The sequence below is a fragment of the Apteryx rowi genome, unplaced genomic scaffold, assembly GCF_003343035.1.
Source record: "Apteryx rowi isolate R43461 unplaced genomic scaffold, aptRow1 scaffold_257, whole genome shotgun sequence".
NCBI classification, from domain to species: Eukaryota; Metazoa; Chordata; class Aves; order Apterygiformes; family Apterygidae; genus Apteryx; species Apteryx rowi.
The window spans coordinates 57021-82965 of record NW_020448941.1 but is presented as its reverse complement, the minus strand read 5'-3'; the positions used below and the strand labels follow the sequence as shown (position 1 = coordinate 82965).

The following is a 25945-nucleotide window of genomic DNA, read 5'->3' as shown; positions in this document are numbered from 1 at the left end:
TGCTGCCTCATGCTTAACTTGGTGTCCACCAGCACTCCAGGTCCTTCTCCGCAGAGCTGCTTTCCAGCAGGTCAACCCCCAACCTGTACTGGTGCCTGGGGTTATTCCTCCCTAGGTGCAGGACCCTGCACTTGCCTTTGTTGAACTTCATGAGGTTCCTCTCTGCCCACCTCTCCAGCCTGTCCAGGTCTCTCTGAATGGCAGCACAGCCCTCTGGGGTATCCAGTCTTGGACTGTGCCCTTTCTGCCCACTTTACTTTGGTATGCAGACTCCAGCAATATGTGTTTCTGTTGGTAGACAGATTGCAGCAGCAATCTCAGCAATATGTTTCTTTTGGTAGACAATCTTTCTCGAAGCTGTAAGAATCTTGTTCATTTTCTTTACTATATCATCTGGCACTTGTGTGTCTGCAGGTAGTGCACACATTTAGCACCGTACATCTACTTAACTTTTTCAAGTACCTATTTTTTATTTAGAAGCATATCTATCATTCTGTCTCTCATATTGTTGTTCCATTTGGAGCTTAGTGACTTCCTAGATGTTTCTGACTTGAGTCACTGCTGCCTTGCTCATTTGACACAATTAGTAGAAACCCAAAGTCTGATTTTTTCCACTGTAAGAAAGCCAGAGCATTTCCAAGCACCCTGAATGTATAGTATTGCACTCTCATTCAATTTTTTGGTCATACCCAGATTTGGAATACTACTGCAGAACTGGACAACTCTCAGAACTTATATCAATATTTAAAATGAAGTGGCATTAGGATTTCCTACAACTGTATGAATAGTAAAGGTCTTTTGTGCTTACTTGGAAGGGAAGGGACACTCTTTCTATTTTTTTTTTACTTAGCTTCACAGAGGTGATATTTACACTTTGGAAAAAAAAAGAGAGGAAAAAAAAAGTATGAGCTGTAAAATGCCCCAAAATCACAAGCATCATGAATTGCAGAGCAGCAGCTATAGCAGAAGTACAAACAAAACTGTTATTTTCGCAGCCAGTTATTATTTCAGATATGGTCTTGGAAAAGCTACTTTTGTGTAAAGGTTAGTACTTCATTCCCCGGCTAATAGACTGAGTGTATCTATTTGATTCCAGCAAAAGGTAAGACTCTATAATGCTGTAGCCTATAATTGTGACACCATAGATCTCCTCCTTTCCCAAAACCATCGACAGCATACATTCTAAATGTAAATAAATAAAGTGTTCTTACCGAAGGAAGGCTGCAAGAGCTGTTGCCACGTGCAGCAAGGATGCTGCTATGAGTCTTATGGGCCGGCTCTCTGCCACCCCCCCGCGGAAGCACCTCCCCGCTCATGGCCCGGCCCCCTCCCCTCGCGGGGGGCGGGGAGAAGGGGCGGTGCCACGCCCCCCGGCGGCGTCCATTGGTGGAGGAGGCGCGGGGCCCGCCCAGGGGCGGGGCCTGCCAGCGCGGCGCTGTCCGCCTGCCGGAGCCGCGCTGGGGCCGGAGCCGCGGGAGGGAGGCAGCGGCTGCGCGGGGGGGCAGCGCCATGGCCGAGAGATACGACGTGGTCGTGGTCGGCGGCGGCATCTCAGGTAGGTCCGGCGGGGGGCGCCCCCGGGGCGCTCCGGGAGGCCATGGGAGCGGGCCGGGAGGGTGACCTGGCCCCTGCCGTCCTTAGCCGTAGGGTGGTCGCACGGGCGCCGGGTCCCCCGGGGGCTTCAGGTGTGCTGCAAAACGGGGGAAAACTCAGGCCGGGGTTTCAGGGCTTGTTCGATGCTTCTTGCGCTGGTTTGTGCTTCACGCTTGGCAGAAGGTCTGTGGGAAGCACTTTGCAATGCCCACAAGTGCAGGGTGCAGGCCGGGGTTTCTGCATCGCAGCAAGGGCACTGATTTTAAATTGTGGTTTTCGAGGTGGCTCTTGCAGTGGTGGTGTTTGTGTTCTTCTGATGAGTACTGCAGAAAGATGTCTGGAAACATCTGTAAAAGCAGCTTGGGTTTTGTTCCTTTGAGAAGAGCTGTACTCAGGAGACGGCCAAGTTCCCCAGTTGTGCTGGAGGCTTCACGCTTTACCCAAAACTTCCTGAAATATTGTTCAGATCTACTTTTAGCAGTATCGAGTGCCTTGTCGGTCCCCCATCCCTTTGCTTAAGGAAAGAAGCCATTTTTCTGATGGCACCTGAAATAAGGATGTTGCTGTGTTACAGAAAATCTGTATTTACATTGTCCATCTGATAAATACTGTGTTAGCAGCTTTGGCCAGGTTTCAGTTTTCAGGGAGTCTCTACTTCACTAACAGTTCAGAAAAGGTGAGTTACCTGACAAGTGACTTTAGTACTACTCCGAGCATTACTGCTACTACTACGGGGATTGTAACAGTCTCAATTAGAATTGAGAAGCAATTGGAGGCTTTCCTTTCTTTAATCTGCAGTGCATTAATGCACAAAATAGCATGTTTTTTACTTAAAAACTGTTAGTTACATAATTACATTATTACACATTATTTTTTAAATAATTACTGTTGTTTTAGTAAATAAAATGATCTGTAGTATCCTCCAGCAGAAAAGAAGAGTTTGGACCTAGTTTTGTCTTGCCTTTTTGTTTCATCAGATGCCTGGGTGTTTTCCTGGTAACACAAGTCATTTGCTCTTCGTCCTTAAGGTTTCTGTAATCTACAGAGCCCCTTAAGGGAATTATAAACCATACTGTGTGCAGTTGATGGTGCTCTGTTCTTAATATAATTATTAAGTTCTGAGAAGCTCCTCTTCCCTGGAGGATGCCTTGCTCTTCTGGTTTTCTAATCTGCGGTAGCATTTTGGAAAATGTATTGAACATTTTTTAACTGGTATCTTGGCTCACTAGTACAAGCATCGATAAGTTACTTCAGAACACTTGTTCCTTGGATTAGAGCCTACTCTGGAGTCTGAAACGGATCCAAGCAGGAAATTTCAAGGTGTTACAGTCCCTGAAAATTCGTCAGTAACATTAGAAAAACAAATAAACCTGTTACAGGACTCTTTGGGTACAGGGACGTTTTTCTTGCCAGTGGAAACTCATGTCATACCAGTTGCATAGAAACTGGTGTTTACCTTTTATGAATTTGAACAAAGATCATTATAAGAAAGCGGCCTTAGAAAAATGAACAATAAATGTCTTATTTCATGACTAATCCATCGTTAGTATACCATACCATTTATAGCTGTGCACCCTAATTCCTATCACCTTTTGTTTTCTTTTGCTTTTCTTACAGCTTCTCTGTCACTACTGTTTTTGTACCAATGTACCAGCTGTGTAAGAGAGTTAGACAGTGATGCTTTCTGATCTTAAAAAAAAAAAAAAAAAAAAAAAATCTGTTTCTGAAATTTTGGTTCTGGTGAGATAAATAGTAAAACTTGCTCCAGTACGGGCAGAGTTTCACCCTCTGCATCTCCCTGATTCAAACCTTGACTTGCTACTGCTTGTTTTTCCCAAGATGTACTTGCAGCTTTCTCAAACTGATAAGGTTACTATCTTCTATCCTCCTACTATGTCTTAAATACTCCTTGCCTGATGCTTACAAGAAAGGAGAGGAAATGTTGGGATAAACCTGAGATGTTCTTTACTAGAAATGCCTGAAATGTATATAAGGCAAGCTGCTTGTTATCTTAAGCATGAGCTTCCCAGTGATGAGATTGCAGCTTTTTGAAATGTTTTTACAATGCCTAGCAAAATGAAGCTCAAATCCTGGCTGGCATCTCTGGAGGTATCTATCTTTCAGTGAAAATGAAGAAAGGTCTTCAGAGCCAAGTTCTGAATGAGCAAATGCACTCTTCTCATACACACTACTTGTATCTGTGTGCACACGTGCAGACATGCGGTCTTTCACAGGGACACAAAAACTACTCTGCGCTTAGAAAGTCGCAAGCTGGGGGTCAAGAGAGGTTCTGCAGAGAGTATTTCACAGTGGGGAAACTACTTGTAGGAAACAAGTAGGCTCTGGTAGCCTGTACCACTGGGTTTTTTCTGATATACTGTATGGAATCATGTTCAAACTGTCCAGACTGCATGAGCAAGTACATTTGGACCCCTAGGGAGAGGGAGCTACAAAATTTGAGCTAAATTCCTCTTTATAGGTGTCTATGCATATTAATAATGTGCATGGTGGCCAGGAATGGCCTTAAGAACATGTTTTCATCCTGCTTATTTGATAGTATCTCTCATATGGGTTATAATAATTATAACATTTTGGCCTCCATCATATTAAATAAAATGATGTATAAAAGCTTTTCCCTTACCCATGGGAAATTCATACATATACCTCTTGAAYCTAGTTCCCATCTCTCATCTACAGGGTCTTCTAGTGAACTGAAGAGTCTGGTTTGGATTGATTTTGATCTTTTGCTCGTCTATTTTGGTTTAGACTCTGTATTTCCCTAAGTTGTTAAACACAGAAAGCTGACAACACATGATACATTATGGATGTGTGTCCAGTTGATCAGCAGGACTGTAACTTAACATCCTATCAGACAGACCTTTGCCACTTCAGTTAAGGCATTACTATAGTATTAATAGATTGTTAACTTCTGTGTGGAGTAATTACTGCAGTAGTTATTGACAATTTCCACAAGTTGTCCATTTTATGCAGCAAGTCATTGTCATACCTTTCCTGATTCATTGTCCATTTCCATTACTTGCTTCCCAAGCTAAGGCCACAATTAAAGGCAAAGTCATATTTTGGCTCCAAAGCCGTAGGATGGAGTGTACCCAGTTGTCTTGAGATGTGAGAGAGGCTGTAAGGAGATTCGGCTTTTTCAGTCACTCTTTGGGCACTGCACGTTAACAGCTGGGCAACATTAAGTGCTCTGAGAGTTTTGGAAGAACCCTCAGATATTTTAGCTTTTAAGATCTAGAAATTGGCTGCTGCCTACATATGATTTGTAATTCCTCAAAGCTTTCTAACTAACCTTATTGGGTCATATTTTCACATGGATAACAAAATGCACTATGTTGACTCAAAGGCTACTTCCTTGCCAAATTTGAAGTCACTGCTACAACTTCCAAAACAGAAGAAGAGGGGAGGGAGATCCATCACTTTTCAACATCACAGAAGAATGTTTGTGTCCTACAGGATTATAAATAGTCAACCAATTTTAGCCAAGATTTTTCAAGGAAAAGAAATCAGACTGAAAAAGACACCCCAAAAATTCAAGCTTAAATAGTTAAAATTTGGCAAAAAACGTCAGCAAAAAAAACCAACTGCTTCAGTGGGAAGTTTTGGGAATATTCACACCAGCCTCACCTTAAGCATGAATTCTGGACACTGAAAGCTTAGTTTATCAAAAGAGCACATGCAGAATTAAGAATGGCTTACTACATGATGCAAAACAGATATTAATCAGATTTGGATAAATATAGCCAGAAGCATGCAAATCCAAAAGAACTTGTATTAAAATATGTTTTGGAAAAATTTTGAGCACATTGTGTTACAAGAACAAAACAAAATGGAAATGTAGCCATAATTGAAACTTGCACGGAAGATTATCATCCTTTGACATGGATAATTTTTAACTCCAAGTTAAAACACACTCGTTCTTAGCTAGAAGCAGAGAGATCCTATGGCTGAACAAAAGGGACGCTTAGATTTGCCAGCCACATGCAGGAAACAGCAGTGCTCTATTATCGTTATGTAGAAGTCCAAGGACCGCAAATCGTAGGATAAACAGGGATATAAAAATGTAATAATTAGTCTTTATATTGAAAGAAAACATATGAAATGCCATTAAGGATTCTTTTTCTCTCCATGAAAGAGTGCTGGTGCCTTGGTATCTCTTAGTACATGCTTTGTGATCCATAGCCTTACCGCTTGAGCTACCCACGCATTGGCTGTGGTCTCTGTGTGAAGTACTGACTAACGAGGAAATGTAGGTTTTCCTTGCATGCTGTAACAGCAGCACAACTTATGTTGCATACTGCTCTGTTTGTTTTGACAGCATGCCAACCTGCTGGTGGGTGGTAGTGTTAGATAAACTGTCAAATACACAGTTACTGGTAGAAGATATAATCCATCACACCTGTATAAATTCGGAGTAATTTCCAGTAGACTTTTTTTTGTGTTGCTTCTAGATTTACTCAGAATTTGACCTGTAGGAATGCAGTAGCTGGTTCCTAAAGTGTGTCCTGGGTTCTGCTGTTTATATTCATTGCGTGCTGAACTTTGGCTGCCCAGTTCCTCATCATTTTCTTTCTGGATCCAATAGGAACGCTAATAATCAGTGATAATATCGTCACATTTGGTACCAGTTTTGGATGCAGGAATACGTAGCGTTTCACAGAGCTCTCAGTTCCCCRTGTACTGTTAGCAAGCTGACTGTCATCATGTGAAATATGCACTGCAGGGTCAAAACAGTTGAACCCATATATGAAGTATTACGGACATTGTAGACAATACCTGCAAATAAGCAGAAATATCAGTTTCCATTTGCCTCCTTTTTCGTAAGTACTTTTAGCCCATGATAACGTTTAGCCATTACATGTTCTAATGTTTTGCTACTAAAGATACAAAATTTTATGGCATGTGGCATGCTTTTTGTTTAAGACACTCCTTTGTGTTATGCTCTATGCTAGATACATAGTTGTGGTCAAAATATAATTGCAATACATTTATTATATAAGCAGATACAGAAATATTATTATTTTCTTCATCTTTCATCATTTTCTTCCTCATGTGGTTTTCTGTGTAAATGCATCATTTATAAATGTTGTCTAACCTGAGTGGCAACCTGAGCAGTTACAGCTGGTCCTGTTACTGAATGAAGAATGTGCTAGTTTTGTCTGGCAAAAATAATGCATACACCAGCGTGACTCATTACTGAACAAGTTCAGAGTTCCTAAGAAAGCACTGTAAATCTATGGTTTGTCCTTCAGAGCTAGACTTTCCACCACACCTCAGATTTAGCTGGAAGTTGTGGAAAGGTAGGAACAAGTATTCCTGTTAACTAGGTATGTCTGAAATCTTCAGAGAATTGTTTACAGCCGCTAGTAAAAGACCCAGTAGTTAGGACTTAACCCTAAATATTCTAGCATAATGAAAACATGCAGGGGACAGACATTAAATCTTTTGGGGGAATATCAGTTCTGACTTCTGTGATATTTGTGGAAATGATATTGATCATAATTTTGTTGTAACATTTTTTCATATACGTGTTTAGCTGAAGAGCACCATTTAACAGACAGGAATTTGTTCTGCATACTGTCCAATTTGTATGTAAAGATAAGGTGATTGCTCCATTTTTAACTCCATGCTCTATTTTTTACTTGTTTACTTTTTTCTGTGAGCTTTGAACTTGAAATTCACAGTGGATGTATATGTAAGGGTGGATTCATTCTAGGAATATAATTCCCTCTTCCCATCCACTGAGTTTCTATTAATATTTGCCATGAGAAACTGTCTTTGTACACTTCAGAACAAGGTTTGCATCTGTTCAAGTTGTTTAAACAATAGCACCATTTAAACCAATTAGAGTGGCTTGTTCTCAGTTAAACATTGTACTCTGTGATAGAAAATATATATTCTCTTTTGGCTGAAATCTTAGGTGAATCAACTAGATTATTTTTAAGGAGGGAAAAAAATACACTGACATATATGAAAATCATTTATCTGAAAACGGCAAAATAAATAAATGCAGTCTCATCCCTAGTATTGACTAGACTTGAACAAGGATTATGAAAGAACTTAAGGAAAGATAAAATACTGATTTTTGACAAGCAAAAAGTTAGTGGTAGTATGGTATTAGGCAAGACTGAAAGAAGAAATGAATGTAGACTTGTGGTCAGCACTGTTTATTTGTTACTCAGTCTTGCTGTTTTGTGCAAAATTTAACGGGTTGTAATTAAGTTAATAAGTTCTTTTGTTCATTTTCAATAGTAATCTTCTGTACGTTGTTGTCCATCGGTGTTTTCTCTGCAGTTACTCTGATGCAACAGTGTATATTTAGCCTATATTTTAAAACTTATTTAAATACCGTGGTGTGCAACAAAACTCTAATGAAAAGAAAATGGTGTGGGGAGAAGAAGACGGAGATGAGGAAAGGAAGTTTTACCCTAAGGTCGCAGTAGAAATGTTTTCCGTCTCATGTTGGCAGGTTCATGCTTACTTGGCAAAGACGCTTCTGCTAGAATCAGCTCTCATTATTCAAAGGTGACCATTGCCAGATTTAATTATTCAGTTGTATTTGGAAACAATTAGGTTATCCATCAGTGAAATAGTAAAAATAGTCACAGCACTAGCAAGCTGTTACAGCGGAACTTTAATGAGCATATATTAAAACTGTCTTACTTTACTGATGTGTATTAATGAAAGGAAAAGTTTTAAAAATATTCCCCTGTTAAGATCAGGAAAATGTAAAGACTTCTATAAAGATTTTTTTCCTTATATTATTCAATTAAAGCCTGCTAGAACACTACAATATTGGGATAGTAGCCTTTCATGTAAAGTAATTATCTCACTTGATGTAGAGTAGGGTGGATTAAAAAGGATTTTAAGAAGTAAAATCATATTAAATTGGTTTTGGTAAACTTTCTGCCCAGTAGTAGATGCATAAAAGGCAAACACATTTTGTCAAACAAGCTAGCAACTAAGGAAATGATACTTCTAGAAAACCAGGAGACGGTTACCTTTACAACAGTAACAGTGAATTTTCCATGCCTTTGTTTTGGTGTGTTTGACAGGGCAGATATGTAGTGGCCCCCATTTGAAAGGTTAAAAGTCCCTGAAAAATCAGACCTCTCTAATACGCTGAAATGGCTCATGTGAACTCACCAGCACTTTTCAGACTTTATACCCATACCATGATCTTCATCATCAAATATTTGGATGTCTTGAGGTAGTGTAACATTTTTACAAGGCTCCGCAGTAATGTAATCCCATAGGCACAGCGGCTGCTACTAATCCAAATGGAAGAGCTCCTCTGGCACAGGAGTTTGCAGTGAGGGGGCTTCGCTTGTCCCTGGGAAGAGAGAGACTGATGACAGAGATAAGACTGCACTTTTCAGAGTGTTTTTGACAAAGCAGGTCACTTGTACCTCCTGTTCCTCCAGAAAGCAGGTGGGCCAATCTTCAGTTAAAATATCTAGTTACTTGCCGAACTGATCCAAAAAATCTGAAAAGAAGGGGGTGAAGCTGAGCACTTCTGGATCTGATGCTGTGATGGGCAGAAACATTCTTTGCCCGGCGCTGTGACATTTTTATGGTGTCAGACTGCCAGCACTTCCCTTCACTGTCCTTCATTACTCTGTGTGGGTACTGCCCTTACTTGTTTTGGATATGTTCAGCATACATCATGAGAAGTGCTATCTCTAAGTAAGATACCAGCGATTATTGTTTCTGAGTATGGCATATCAGTAAATCTGTATGTACTGGATTTACAGAGTGCAGATAAAAAGATGTTTACAGTATTGTATAGTATTATTTTGTACTGCACTATTGTGTTTTCAATAAAGTAACTCTTTTTTTTTTTTTTTTTTTGCTCCCACCATTTATACTACAGCACTCTACTGTATCAACCTCACTATTGAGGCAACTCGCTATCATTCTCAAAAATGCTTTCCTATGGAATAACAAAATGCTTCCCTTATTCTGTGGCTCAGTTGGCAATCAAGTTCAGATCTCTTAAGTCCTTTCTGTAGGGATGAACCTCCCTCTCCTATGAGCTAAAAACATATTTTATTTTATTTTCCTTCTGACTACATATAAAATTCAGTCTTATTCAGCATTTGTACGTTACAGCCATGGTGTGTGTTTGGTACTCTGCAGATCAGCATAAATTCATCTTCTTAAATTTTTTTATTGTATATCCAGTATTCTGACGCACTTGAAACTACTTTGCATGATAGGAGTATGACATTTTTCTGAAATGAAGGCAGCAGCAGTATGATCTGTGACAGCAGCAATTCTGAGTCCTTAACAGCACTGAAAAATCAGTTGGAATAGCGCTTTCTTGTATGGCATCTTCAGATAGAGGGAACTCAGTATGAGATTGCCATACAAACCCTTGTGGAGGATGTATAAGTCATCTTGCCTTGTTTATTCCGATCTAAAAACAAACTTCTACAGCCAGATACTTCAAATGAGGCATGGGTTTGGCAGGCTCCCTTCATCATACTCTGGCAAGTAGTACACTTCCAATTCATAGAATCAGAGTGAGACGTGGAAGGACCATGGCTATGATTTGGGGTGGCTTGCAGCTTTATCTCTAGGCTACACTTGGAGCAGGTGGAGGAGGCAAGGAGACACAACACTAGTCTCAGCTGCTAGGAGCCAAGCTCAGGATGGGAGGGGTGATGACAGCGTCGCCATGTGCAGCATGATGAAAGGGGGCATGCCGGCTGTGAAGCAGTGACTGCTGCAGTCGCCAAAAGGTCCCAGCACATGCTCATCCACACAGCTCTTCCACCCAGCACAAGCATCAGTTCCTAACTTAGAAAGGAGAAGACACCCATGTGTGGTAGCAGTGATAGGCATGTCAGTGCTGCAGTAATATAGGCCTATGTAAAGGAGCTTTAAAATAGCTTGCTTGAGCCCTGGCTGTAGCCAGAGAGGTTGCAGCGCCCAGCTGAGTTTCGGATGGTCTGCCTTGCCTCCGGCAGCGTATGGCAACTGGATTTGGAGTGCATGCGCAGCTGAGGGCTGCTGCGGCTCCACAGCAATGCCTGCATTGCAAAAGGCCTTTGGAGGATAAGAAGACATGCCCTCCCTTGACTCAGTCACAAATAAATGCATCAATCTCAGATGTTCATTCTGCAGAGAATACTAAGACAATGACAAAACTGTTGAGAAATTCAAGCTATGGAGAAGATAAAGGGAAAATACGCAGTGCATTTTGAGCATAATGATACCCATGTATCAAAAGCAAATAGGCTTCCTGGCCTGTCGCATTGCTTAAGGTACACATGTATAAAGCTTGTATGTAGTGTACTTCCATTCAAACTAGAATGGAGCTAAAGAGTGGGATTCAACAGACAGATACATACAAATACAGATACTTTGCATGTGCTCTTGTTAGTCCTCTATTTTGAAAGAAAATTGTTCTCATTCTTTGAATATATAAATGTATAAATAAAAAACTTCAATCAATATATTTGGGTTGACCCCTACCTCTTCTCCCTGCTCCCATCTCCTATCTTTTTTGGTGGTTTTATTCTACTGGGGAAAAAAAAAAATTCTACTGGGAAAATAAAACTGTTTTTATCTTGGATTGAGCTATTTTTTTCTGTATTTTCCATATAAATGTGCATATTTTTAAATTCAATCTTCCAAGTCTAATCTTCAACTATAACCATTTACAGTGTCAGGGAGGTTAAAATCATTACCACCTCTGCTTATGCTGTCTCACTAGGCCTGCAAGATTTGTAAATGTGAAGTTACAAATTGGTATGGTTCTTATTTCTCAGTTGGGCCCTCTGCCAATTGCTAATAAGCTGTCTCTGTCTTGGTGCAGCTTTTGCCCTTTCTCAGTCTCTGGAGCTCAGAGACCTTTTGTCAGAACTGTGTCTACAGCGACACTTGGGTTAACAACAATGAAACTCAAAAAGACTGGAGGGCAAAGTACAACTGCAGGTTGCACTTCAACCTTCAAGCAACCAGGTTAGCGAACTTCAGTCATATTACCTCATGTTCTCCATCCTTTAGCTGCCTTGTTTATTTGGGTACATCATATAATTAAGCTATAAACCAGCATTAACTTCCAATCCAGTGCAGTGTGACTGTTATTCTTTCTAAACAGTGGTTACATGTATGTATCTATTATATACAGCATGAAATGACAGATAAGGGCATCAGTCCTTTCTGGAAGTGAATAGGCAATACAGGTAATGGTGGAGTTAAAGGACTTGCATATAATTCTTTCTTAGTATCTAGGCCAGATTTTTCTTTGCTTCATGTTCCATTGGGTAGCACATCAACACACTATGCATCTTTTCAAAAGAAATATATCTGTAATAAGCTTTCTCATAAAAGAATTATCTGCTCATGCCTGATTGTACAAAGGTATTTATGCAGATAGGGTAACACATGAACATGCCATGCATTTTTTCAGAGGAAATATATCTATAGTAAATTTTCTTGTAAAAGAATTATCCTCTCATGCTTGATTGTACAAAGGTATTTATGCTGATAGAGAAACTCAACCTTCTGTTTTATAAATTCAGGAAAACCACTTTTTATAAAAGAAGCCACCATATATTTTGAAAAATCATTTTTCTTAATATAACGAGTATACACGTTTGAAAGAAAATACTGCAGTTTGTGTTTACAACATTAAGCTTGTGTTTTCTATTTATGTTGAAGGGGAGGAGAACACCATCACTGAAAGGATTAAAGAATTAAATTATAAGTGTTCTACATCTTTCATGCAGTAAAAAAATCAAAAACTTTTGATAGAAATGAGGTCAGTTTGAAAGATGTTCACTACACTGACAAATGGCTAGCATTTTAAAAAATTAGAGTATTAAGTAGATGGAAGAATTAAGTATACTTCTGGTTCATCAGCAATCTAAACATGATGCAAGGATCTAAAGTTATCCTCATGTGAGTGTGGAGAACATATATATCACTTTTGTCTATGTAAGATGTATGGATTTCCTCAGTTCTGGTTTCCAGTGAATGCTGTTCTACTTCCCTGTTAAAAGATTATGTGCATGAAAGTTTATGGATTATCCTGTATTGTCTGCAGAGTAAATGAATGCAGTTAACACTGTCCAGAACCTTAGAATGATTTCTCTCATCTGGTCTTTTAAGATGTACGTTCTTTGTGGGCTTATGAACAGTTGCTTTGAATCTAAGAAGTGAAATAAACATGAGTATAATATTATTATTCCTTACTGCAGGGTATCCTGTTGGAAGGTTCTGATCAATAAGGCTGGCTTTCGTATACTTAGGGAGGGGAAACAACTCCAAATAAACAATGTTTCAGTGCCAAATTGGCCTGCAGGACAATGGGATAATCTGATTTCACAAACTCATGATTGCTTTTTACAATTTCAGTTCACATTTATCAAAAATAAAGAGGACTGCTGTCCTATTGAATTTTCAGTTGTCGCTAGTGCCTCCATCACACAGTTCCAGAATTAGATGATTTTTGCTGAGATGGTAATTCCTTTTATAAAGTTTCTACATACAGCCCGTTTGATTGTCATGGTCAAACTCCACTGCTTAAAATGAGTCCTGACAGTGAAGCAGACTTTCCTTCTGCACGTGAATGAGGACAATGGATAGGAGTAGAGTGGAGTGTTGATAAGTGAGAAAAGAAATTGGAAGCAAACCTTGCTGAAACATGCCTATTCAGTATCTCATTGTTTCTACCACTTGAGCACTGCAGGCCCCAAAGGGTTTGGTTCTGCCTTTCTGTGGACTACACACATTAAGAGTAAGATGCATGTCCCTTAATAACTGAGATTTTGCTATTTTTAAAATGCTAACCTAGAGGAGGTAACTTCCATCTGTGGAATGTTACTTATGCTGATGTTTATAAAATGCTGCTAAGCAGCAGCCACATGGTTCTGTGGTAAGAAACTTTCAGACTTCTCTCAGGATTTTTGAAAGCAGTATTGAAATCTCTGTCCATGAAATTTTTGTTCAAATTAAACTGTTTTTCTCAAAAGGTTCTTTGACCATGTAGGTCATTGTTTGCTGGCATTTGCTTTAAAGGACTGTCTTTCTTTTTCTGGTAGGCTTGTCAGCAGCCAAATTGCTGTCTGAGTCTGGGCTTAACGTGGTGGTTCTTGAGGCCCGGAACAGAGTTGGAGGAAGGACATTCACTATTAGGGTAAGCGCTTCATGAGATGCCTAAATCTCTATTATACTGGTCTGCAATGTTGTGGTTGGCATTATCAGTGAGTGGACGGAGAGGAAGCAGAGCTCCTGAAGAATACGCATATCTCAAGTTGTCATTATTTTTGTCAAATAATAGAGCTCTGTTTGGATGGGCTGCATTGCAATATGCAGTGTGCCTCCCAGTAAGAGGCACCGTAAAATTGGTCTGGAAGTGACCCTGAGAGTCATCAAACAGGATCCCGGTACACTGCCTGGCCTCCAGCTGCCTTTCCAGGCAACTGCAGGTCTTCTGTGGGTGCTGTGTCAGGTTTGCCAGCCCTGCGCAGAAGTTCTGGATGACTTAGGCTGTCTAAAATGATGTTAAACATCTGCATTAAGGCAACTGAACTGCCCACTTAGTCCATACTCTTTGTACTTGGCAGGATCTGCTGTGCCTTTAACATTACAGAGAGAAACTGTCATTTGAGACCCTGCGTCTGAAAGCATTTCTCCTCACTCCTGTCCCACATTGTATACCCTAACAGACATGATAGTTAAAAACCTTACAGGAAACAGCTTGTGTAGGGTCAAACATCATTATAGCTCAGACATGCATTTTAACACAGCTTAAAATTATCTGAAATAACACTCCTGCTTCTAAAAATGGACTGCAACTTGTTTACCATTAAAAGGAAAAGCAAAGACACAACGAATCACCAGAGGTGCAAGGTAATGGAATACAGACATTACCTCTGTTTCCCACTCTAAACATAGGGGAGGGTTAAATTATGTCGGATACCATTGCTTGGGAACTGGAGATAAACAGTGGTGTTTCAGCAGAACCCACTGTACATGAAACATGAAACCTAAACAGCCTTCCACTGTGACACTGAAAATGCCTAGCCTAAAATGCTCGCTATAAACAATGTTAAAAAGAGTTACTGTCTTGGGACATCAGCCTACTCAGAAGAGTGTTCGCCTGTGAAACTTTTTGYTTTGTTCCCAAGAGCGTATGATGCTGGTCTGAGCAGTGCGTGGAGCGCCTTCGCTGGCAGGCATGGCTGGAGGCTTCTAGYCAGAATGCGCTGGGCTGGAGCCACAGCATGCTGTGCTGAAAAGAAGATTACTTTTCCTGAATACTACCTGTACAGTGCTCAGCATCTATAGCATTAAATCTAAGCAGATATCTACACAGAGAAAGAAGACAAGCCTTAGTGCTGGAGTTAATTTCAACTTGAGACAGGTTTTGCAATGACGAGAAGTCACATGAACTCTGAAAAAAGTGGGGTCAGACTTTTAACAAAAGAATTGATTTAGCTGGATATTTCTTCATATTCTCATGTCCTTTGTATGAATAAAAAGCCAATTCTGAATATTGTAGTGAAATTTAAACAAGTTAAGCCCAGTTACAATTGTGATGGAGTGAAGACAATGTGGTCTCTGTCTCTATCATTACAGGGCTCAAAACTGCCTACTCTTAAGTCAGTCAGTATGCTTTGTCTCCTGTGCATATAGTTGCAGTGATATGCAGTATGGAATAATTCTTCTTAATTCTAGATATTAAAGAGTTTCCCACAAAGCTTCTGATTCTTGTGTTCTTTCTTTTGACAGAACAAGCAAGTAAATTATGTAGATGTTGGTGGATCATATGTAGGACCTACCCAAAACCGGATTCTCCGACTGGCAAAAGAGCTGGGTGTTGAGACCTATAAAGTGAATGTAGCAGGCTATGCCATCCATTATAGGAGGGTAGGTACTACGTCTTTCATGTTCAGACACCTAAAGATAACATTGAACTTTGGAAATTACTGGCTGTCATTAAAAAGGTTCTATTTAAACTTCATTTTTAGTAATCCAGTATGCATCTGTCTGAAGTATTATTTTTCTGTTTTGACTTATCAGCAGTTGGATCAATACTTCTTGTTTTCTTTTGTAATTAGTGCACACAATCAGACTGATGGCAGTTAAAAATTGGGGACACATTTGGCACCTGGTTATTCTTTAACCATATCCTGTACAGAATTCTCCTCAGGTTTCTGGGAGGCTACCCAGTCTTTCAGATCCTGCTTTCCTAACCTTCAAAGATCTGCTCAGAAGCATCTGAATCAATTGTGTTTAACTGCACGGATGTGTTCTTGTTTTTATTTTGCATTCTTCTGTTGTATTTTTGTGATGAAGTCCATGAACCAAGAAGAAAAAAACAGAATATGATGCCTTTCCAACCCAAGTAGCCAGAAGAAAGCAATATCAAAGACCTACCTCTGTGGCAGTACTTTACATTGTAGCCGTGTCCATCTCTAAGTTAAATAGTAGCACTTCCGACTTCTTTTTTCCTTTTCTTGGCCGCCTTCATGAGAAGCCCTTGCCTTCTAGTGTGGTGACACCACAAACAATAGATGATCAATTGTCTAAGTTTCCTGCTGCCCAAGTGCCGGTTTGCACTTGGGAAGCCAGTCTTATCACTGAGCAGGCAGTAATCTAACAGACTGTTGATTCCTCTGTGCTGCCCCTCCTTTCCCCTCCCCAGGCTACCCCATAGAAACAACTGGAAGTCGGTCAGGAGAAACAGAAATTTTTGCCTGAAACTTAGGGCAATTCTAGTTCTGAAATACAAGCCCAATGTAAATAAACAATAAATTTCACTTTCTTGAGCTTAATGTAAGACATGCCATTTACAATATGATTTACGTCCAGGGATATGATGCTATTAGATAACACAGTGTTAGACAACATAATGTTATAGGACAGCAGTATAACGTATTTGTCCCAATTACATAACTTGCTTCCTTTCAAGCCTATTAAAATCCCTCCCAGTCCCTTAGAATAGGATTAATCTCACTTAAAATTGGATGTCTAGAAGCTGGACATCTAATTTGAGACACGTTTAGATTCTCTCTATAGTTAATGATGAGAAACAGGCATCTCCCAAGGCTCATGCTAAGCTGCATGTCCGAGATGTGGGGCAGAGGGATTTTACATAGCTACTTTAGAGTAGGTAATTAGCATGTAAGTGACTAAAGTGAACTGAAATGAAACCTATCTTCAGAGCAAATTTCTGACCCATGTATTAGTTCTTTAGCCCACCACCTTTATTTTCAGGTCTTCCCACTCCCAGACTGTGCAGAGCAGCTGAGATGCTGCAATTCTGTTCTTGTAGAGGGCAATGAAGTGGAAAATTGATTAGGCAAACTTCTTAAAGCAAAAGATTATCTATTTAGTACCAGCACCTCTGCAAGGAAAAAAAAAATTTAAATAATAAAGAGATTATATGGTTATCACTCTGTAGCTTACCCCCTTCTATATGGGGACCCTGGTATATTGTATATGTATATGGAGAGAGAAGGACTGCGACAGGGGATGCAGAGACAGACCTAAGATCCATAGGAGTTAAGTGCAAGTGTCCATCTCCATATCCCACAAATCATTTCTTTCACCTGCTTAAAGAATGTCTCCTTCAAAAGCAGCTTTTATCCTTTTCATTACCTTATTTTCAAAAGACTATTGCTTCTTAATTTTTTTATACCCTTTAGTTTTGGTACTTATCAGACTTTGTCAGTACAGGGCTTGAAGTCTACAAGAGTCAGTGTTGATGTACTTGATAGACAGTAGGCAAGGCTATGTTATGGTTCTTTAACTGGTTTCATTTTTATTATCTTCCTTTATTGTCTTCCTAGAATTAGAGGAAGTTTTAGGAGCTGGTACTCTAACTTCTCCATATTGGCCAGTTTCATGCTGTGCTCACAAAATAGCCACATTTTAAATAATTACATAGCCACTCCACAGTACTTAAAAAATAAATTGCACCGCCTGGTGTGAAATCAGCATAGTTCTACAGCAAGAGAGATGGGCTGGTTTGTACCAGCTGAATGTTTGGCCCACTCTGTTTAATTTTAGCTCAGACATAGATCTCTTAGCTTCTTAAAAGGCACTTATCTTCTGTGTGTTAAATAAAAGGCTCTAATGGGTGACATGAATTTGAGCCCTTAATCCGTTCTGACACTGAGCTACAGCTTTTTTTTGGGGGGGGGGGTCACATATTACATTATTCATGCCCTTGCTAATGACCATGTAATTTTGTAAGTTTTCTTTGAAGTGGAAGCATGTTCCTAAGCAAGAGGCACAACTTCAAGCTATTCAGCTACCTGATATGCTGTGGATCAGTTCTGAATTTGACATAGTGTTCCTGCTGAACTAACCGGGGCCTCTTGTTGGAACAGGTTGACAGCAAATGAACCTTAAGGTGTCCAAGTGTGGACAGATTTAAACACTAAATAAATAATAATGGTGCTCTTCCTCCAGTAGGTCTCTTTCCTCTCTCCTAAGGTTTTTCACTGCTTTTCTCCTTACTTCTTCCTTGAGAACTTGTGTAGTCACGGTGTTTTTAGGGACCCCTTGCTGCTGCATCTTCTCCTTACATCCCATATCTACATGAGACTTATTGAAAACAAACTATGCAGTACTTGCTATCGGTTAGACTGATGGTGGGAGCTCAGTGATCTTGTGGCTTGTACATTTTACCTTCTACTTACTGGTTGCATGCTTCAATGGTGAGTTGTCTAGGGAGGGATTTGTGTTCTCCTGGCTGTAGAGAGAGGAGAGACACCTTTCATATTCATTAAAGATACTTCTGGAACCCAAACAACAGTAGTATTTCCTAGATAATAGAAAATGTGTTAGCAAAGAGATGATTTGATATTAAAGGATCATTGCTCCAGAACTTAAATATTCATCTGGAAGACTGATGTGTTGGACTAACAAACTGTCAGCTGTAGGTTAGCTGCTGTCTTTCAGGTTTGAAAAGTATCACTGGAAACTTCTCTTCTTGCATCTCATCTGCTATTTCTCTCAGTTAATGGCTGTCAGAGATCATGTAGCCAGGGTCAGAGAGGAAGCTCTGTTCCCAAGGGTGTATCTCTGCGGTTTGCGATCCTGCAGCGGTTTTCTCCGAGACAAGAGCGAGCATTTTCTGAAGAATGATGAAACAGGGCTTTAAATTTTGTGTGACGGTTATTCAACCATACGTAATCCTCAGCATCCCCAAATGAAAAGATTTTTGGTCTCCTCTTTATCATATTAATAAGTTCAGTTTTGCTCTTTCTGAAGGCTTCCAGGATACAGCGTGGACCGAATTAGACAGAAGTGGGGAGATCGTTTACTTCAGAAGAGGAAGCAGCCAAGGGAAAGTGGAAATCCCCTGAGGGATTTCGTGAGCTGCTCTGCTCAGAAAGAATTTTTTTCCTGTATGTATGTGGAAAAATTCCACATACTGTATGCTTTAAAAATTGTGTTGCTTTGTGTGGGCAGGTTTCCTTTGTAGTCAAAGTTTATTTGAAAAACCAGATGTGTAGCTACTGTTTATCTTTTTATGCTTTTGTTCATTCTTTCCCATCAGTTAGCACAGTAACATGTGGACTTCTTTTATAAGAACCAGAAATTTGTCCACATTCTGTCATTCTAACTCTGTACCTTCAACCTGTAGATTTTGTTACAAGCCGCTAGACTTTCTTTCCAGCCAAATTGCTCTCTGGCTACTGTCCCATAATTCAGAAAGCATATTTTAAGAATGAGAAGAGTCAGGGGTGCTGGAGTTCTCCCTTTCCAGAAGGGGCAGATATCTTTTTATTTTTATGGAGTTCGTTGGAGGTCACACTGTACTCTGTTTTCACTTTCACATTAACAGAAAACTCTAGAAAGTAAAGGCGTTAGTGCCTTGCTATAGTATTAAACCTTCTCATATAACTGCTGTCCTGTAATGTCTGGCTGCAGTGTTCAGCGCCAGTATATGTAAAATTATTAAATAAGGATTTTTGTTCTGTTTGCTTACCATTTTCAGAGCAAGGTAACACTTGACAAGAGATGAGCATTTGTGTGTAATACTTTACATTTGCCATATAGTCTTTTCTTTCCTTCATCTAGCCTTAAGATTAAGAGATTAATGTGTAGCAGGTAAGTCTGTGATTAAGTCTGTGCAGATTGCTGTAAATCTGCAGTTCAGACACAGGAACTGCAGAAAGACCAAGACACTGCAATACTTGCAAGGTTACTTACTGGAGGTATTCAGTGAGGGGAAGGGAAGGGTGCAGAAGGAGGGCTCACACGTTAAGGAGCCGCCATGCTAGCTGTGCGTGTTGTACAAGGCCCAAGGGCAGTAGCAATCCCTGCACTCAGGGTCAATGACAGCTCCTCCTGTGCTTCCTGATGGACAGGAGCCAGTTTTGCCTTTCTCAAGGCTGGGAAAACTGTCTGCTCCTCTTGCTCACCTTGAAACTCAGGGTGGTATCGCACCTGTCTTACTCAGTTGAGTTAGCTTGGRCTTAATTCCTGTAGCTGCAGCTACAAGCCACAGCATACCCCTGTGTGGGGAAAAGTCAGACCTTGCAAAGCCCAGGTCTCAGAGGCATTCTTCCTAACCTCTGAGCTACAGTGCTTGGGGTTGTTGTTTCCTTTGGATCAATGTGGAGTAATTAATCCAGGCAGGCAGCAGGATTCAAATCTGAGGTCTGCAGGAAAGCATTCAACACACTAGGAAATGAAAAAATCAGATAAACTCTGTGGGTCAGTCAAGCAGCCTTATGTTAGCATGGGAACAAAGCCAGTAGGTTATTTGCCTTTCAGTTAASAAAACAGTAGTTCTCAAAATAATCCAGCCAGAACACTATAAACTTGTTTAAAAATGGAACATTGCAAGATCTTGCCTGCTGCAGTGAGCTTCTATGTGAAACAGGCAGCCTGAGCTCCTCTGCTTAGTAGGAAGGCAATGTTAAAAAGAAATTAATAACTTACCAGCCCCAAGTCATTTGGCCTGGATTTATCCCCTGCCGTGGATATATTTTTGTAATACGGTTGAAAAACTGATGTGGCCAAGGCTGTTTAGCTCTTTCTCTCTCTGATGGATGCTAGGAACATCTCTCCTGGAATTTCTTAGAACTGAGCTTTCCTCTGATCACCTGGGACCTGTTATAGGTCCAGACCCCTTGTGCCAAGAGCTAGAGCATATGTGAACTGTTTCAGACTCTCTAAGCTCAGCCTCAGTCTCTTCAGGGCTTTGTGGCTTCATTGTATTTTTCCCAGCTTTTCCTGCCCCAGTGTCCAATCTTACTAAAGTTACATTTTTTTGCATAGAGAAGAGACCAGCAAGTAATCCAACTGTAGACTATATTAATTATCACTTATGTTTCATAGTTCCAAAGGAATGAAATATGTGTTCCCATTGGTCTTCCTGGGCTGTACCGTTGACCGAGGATATGGGGATAATAATATTTTCAGATCAATAATAAAAATATATATATTTCTTTTAAAATAGCAAAGAAGTTAATCTCCAAAGTGACACGTATCATACCAATGGCTGATATCATAAAATTTCTTAATCAGTCCTCAAAAGAGTCTGTGGTCATGATTTTTAAAATTCAAAAGCTAATATAGTGGTGGAAAATTTGCAGTAAAACAATAGCTAGCCAGATAGTGGGCAGGTTCTCTCTGCCTCACCAATCACTCCGTCTGCAGCAGTCAGGATTGTTTGGGAGTTCCTGAACCTGTTGCTGCTTAACACAATAGAGTCAAGACTGGGAGTTGGAAAAGCTGTCTTGGCACAAACCCCGTAGTAGAGTTACTGAGAGGTACTTCTATTGGGCTAATCAATAAAAGGAATAGGTTTGGCTAAAATGAGGAGGTGGAGAGGAAATCAGAACAGCTTTTTAAAATCACCTTAAAAGAAATTACTTTTTTAACTTTATTTTTTAAATAAGCAATTCTTTTTTTTGAGTAAAGTAAGCCAAGGGTGTGAGAGATGTGTACAGGTTACACACTCACAGTGCAAGTGCAGTTACCATCTTAGCAAGCTGTGTGAAAGAAGGTCTTACTAAACAGTTAAAAACTTCAGGAACTTTTCACTGCTACTCTTGAACTGAGGGCTTATCTTTTCTCTTTATGTCCTTGCAATATTGGCAACACAAAACTTCAGTAATAACTTACCTTCACCTGTTGTTAGGTGGTCTGATAACATTGCACCTCATCTCTGCCTAAGGGCAGGGTTATTAATTTTAAAGCACATCAAGACAGACACATTGATAGCACCTGCATTCCTGACAGAAGTAAAAAGTCTAATAGTAGCAGGATGGGATGATCATTTTGAAAATGTATAAATGCTTCCTATAGGGTTTTCCCTGTTTGATAAAGTATCAGCTTGTGAAAGTAGCAGCTGTAGAGTGCAGAACATGAATTTGCGTGCATTTTTTTATCCTCTCTTTTGTGGCTGAACACACAGTGCTCCAAACTGGCAGTGAGAGCTATTGCTAAAGGAAAGGAAAGAGGCAGCGTTGTGTGGAGGATTCCCTTGCTGGTAGTTCATGGAAGCATTTTCTCTCTTCTTGTCAAGGCAGAATTGTGTTTTGCACATGCAAATGCACCTGGGAAGGCTGGAGCAAACTTTCCCCACCCCACCCCAAACACATACACCCTCCTCCAAGTTAACTCCCTAAAACAAAAAGAAGTGGGGAAGAGAGAGGAAAAAATGCACGGTACAGAAAATTAAGATTACATAGCCAAAAAGKCAGAGGTAGCCAAACAACTTCAGAGTCAGCCTGGTGACTTGTTGAAAAGAAGATTCAAAAAAAAGAAAAAACACCTTCCGATCACTTGGTTCTCAAGCTGACTTGACTACTGAGAGCAAGATCTTGCATTTTGCTTGGCTCAGAGCAGAGACTCTAGTCTAGACTAAATACAAGAGTATGTTTGTTGCTATCCTCACCGAAAATGGGGAGAGGGTGCAGCATGCGTTCCTCTGACCACCCAGAGTGGGCCTGGGCCTCCAGCCATCCTCTGGAGCTAGGGGATGACCGCATCCAGGTTCTCCAGGGAGAAGGACCACGTGGCGTTTCCCATAGTGAGACTTCTCTCCTCTACCAATATTTTCTTCCAACTGCCTCTTCTATCTTCCATTGTACCTGCAGTAAGGATGACAGAAGTTGCCCAGAAAATGGGACTTTCACATTTTACTGCTTTTTGCAAGTCTGAAAGTTCAATATACTCTTCGAGTTTTATCTTGAACCTTTTACTTTTTCTTCTGATCTCTGCAGAAACCTGTTCTGCAGAATATCTGAAATATATTTATTTACACATGCATACATGATTATCAGTGGGGAAGACTGATAAATTCAGTGTGGGAAWGGCACAGTTGGCTCCTGCTTCATATATGCCTGTCCCTAAGTCTGTATCTCATGCATTTGCAACACTGCAGCCTCTTACTTGGGCTATAACTCCCGTCTGCCAAATGCAATGGGTGGCATGGTATACATAGCACTAAACAGCATATTACATGCAGCCTAGCACCACAGCTTATGGCTGTCATGATTCAACATGTTCACTGTATCCTGCCACATGACCTCACGTATACTTTTGTCACACCCAGAACAGCAAACATTGAAGAGGTCTGATGAAAGATTTGCTTTTGATTTACATGGGAGAAGGTTCAAAGCAATTTAATAAGAGAAAATGTTGCCTGTTCATCCAGTCATCTTTCAGATTAAAGTTATCACTCTTTCAGATTAAAATTATCGCAAAGAACCAGCTGCTATTAGATTGCTTCACTTATCATTGTATCACAGGATTATCTGAAAGAGTCTTTATTCCTGTTGCAGTTCTGTCATACATGTTGTAAGTACTGATTACATTTTTGCAAATGTACAGAATTTTTGTTCCTGCAGCCAAAAAAATTGCATTTTGGAAAAGACTTTTGTTTTTTGGAGACTAAGTTTCTCTCAAGGCATTTGACATCGTAAAGGTGTTTACTTTTTATAGCTGAGGTGCAATGTAAAGGTGCTTAGATAGTTTAAAAGTTTAATTGGAGCCCCTGCAAATTTTAGGATAAAATTTTTAGGATAAAATTTTTCAGCAAAACAAGCAAACCTCAGATTCATTCCTATGTAATAATGAAGAATGTTTAGGAACAAGGAATATTACCTACTTGGCTGTTGCTTGACTGTCCTTAATCCAGAATTTGACTGCCTGCTTAGAACAGATGTCCACCACCAGGGGAAGAAAAAAGAATTATTGTCCTTTTTAATATCAGCCCAGCAGTCTTTTTTTTCTCATACTTAGCTTCGTACATTCTGTTGCTTACTTGTATGCAGCAAAAAAGAAAAAAAAAATTTGCTTAAAATTAATTTTAGATCTTTTGGGACAGACGGTGACTATACAATGAATCTGGGAATTGTATCTTCTTGAATGATGCAGATATGCTCTGTTGTGCTTCATTTGCTTATGTTCTTATGTGTATTTTAGGGAAAGTCACGCCATTTCATGGGTATTTCTCCTCCAACATGGAATCCTTTAGTTTATCTGGATTACAATAACTTCTGGAGAACCATGGATAAATTGGGAAAGGAGGTAAGCTGTATATATAAACTGCATCTATTTCCTACAGTACTGGTGACATCATGAGTAAACCTTTGGGAGGGGTCTGGCAGGCTTTTTTTGTTGTTTCTTTAGTATAAAGATGTAGAAACACCCATCAGAAAAAATGTCTGTGTTACCCAGAAACTATTAGCAGCAACAAGACTTTCTTGCAGCGAGGGTACAAAAAGATCTGGAAGTGTCTAAAAGATCTAAAAAATTGATGTTGAACCTCAATGCATGTACTTTCTCATGCCTGGGGAAAACATTCCAGAAGCTGGGGGATGAGAAGATTTTTTTTCTTTCCCTCTATGAAAAAGCCTATTAGGGCAATGATAATTCTTCTTTATAACTTCCTGAGCTGGGATCCAGTTTGGCTTCAGAGTAACTTTATTTCTAAAGTACTCAAATGGTAAATGCCTCCAGAACTCAAGTAGTATAACTGCAGAACTTCCTGTCTACAAAAAGCAGCCCCTGGGGAGTCATGCTGTCCTTCAAATGTCTATCACATGCCCTATAATCTTGCTGCAAACCAGGGTCCCTGCCTTACAATAACAAGCACAGGGAACTGTATTCCAGCAAAGTAAGTTCGTCAGGTGTATGTGCTTATGCAGAATCAGGTTTGTACGTACTATGCCTGTTTTTCCTCAGATAATATATATTTTGAAAAAGGTCAAATATACATTAGTGTCTTCATGTGTTGTGGTACTTGCATGCAATGGATTACTATTAAGTCTTTAACTGTCTAAAAATCACTTAATATTATCTAGTCGTTTTTGCTCCCTCTGTAGTCAACAGAGAGGCATACATGCTTTCAGATACCTGTCTTACAGCTAAATGAATCTATGACTGGAGAGAGAAATTTTCCCTCAGCTTGTAAAGGAAACCAAGAAACTAAATTTGAATAGACACCTCACTTCTAGATGGCTAAGAGCCAGTGGAAGTGAGTCCCAACATAAAGGCTGGTTATCAATTTAGTTCATTGGTCAGATAAAGCAGACTTAGTTCTCATGGTACAACTCATGCCCAAAGGTGTAAATGGAGACCATTTCATTCAGTGGACTTATTCCGGGTTTACAGCTATGTGCCAAGGACAAAAGCAAATCTGGGCCAACGTATCAGTCCCCGCTGTGCTATAAACTAGCTATGACCAGGTAGTGGGTGATATAGTACTAAATAATTTCTTGAATATTTTGTCTCTGTAGATACCTCTTGAAGCACCATGGGATGCTCCACATGCTGAAGAATGGGACAAAATGACCATGGAACAGCTGATAAATAACACTTGCTGGACCAAGTACTAAACTCTTTATTCATTTTGGAATCTGGCCTTAGAATGATATTGGCTCCCTAGCAAATTCTGGGACACAGCATGAAACTTAGTCACTGAGAGCCTGTTCATGTTCCAACTGACTTCAGATGGGACATGATCAAACATCCCATGGGCTAAGCATCCATGGGCAGGAGGGCCACCAAAAACCTGGAGACTCCAAAAAGCAGAATGAGCCTGAGAAGTTGGAAATGCCTAAAGTTGATGAAATGTGATTCAGTATGGACAAAGGCAAGGGTGGTGGTATAGGGYAGACAATGGTAATGTAGGAGGGGAAACAGAAACAATGTGCATGGTACACTGAATGCATTAACAATTCTATGGTGTTTCATAACTGCCATATTACACTACCCTAACACCTGGTATCTCATGAATAACAAGGTAAGCAATTGTTCCTTTTTATTCAGTGCTGTGGAGGAAGTAAAACAATAGCTTTTGAAAGTGGAGGAAAAAAGGGGACTGAAAAATTAAGGCAGACTC

General features: G+C 40.0%; 1 protein-coding gene across 1 annotated transcript in view; it reads left to right on the top strand.

Annotated features, from left to right (window-relative positions):
• Positions 1-1478: 1478 nt before the first annotated feature.
• Positions 1479-25945, top strand: part of LOC112966813 (amine oxidase [flavin-containing] A-like) — a 41053-nt gene continuing 16586 nt past the window's right edge. Inside the window, exons 1-5 of the mRNA XM_026067281.1 lie at positions 1479-1555; positions 13665-13759; positions 15358-15495; positions 24025-24129; positions 25341-25432. Coding sequence (XP_025923066.1) covers positions 1510-1555; positions 13665-13759; positions 15358-15495; positions 24025-24129; positions 25341-25432 — 476 coding nt within the window. The 5' untranslated portion in view covers positions 1479-1509. The remainder of the gene's footprint in view (positions 1556-13664; positions 13760-15357; positions 15496-24024; positions 24130-25340; positions 25433-25945) is intronic.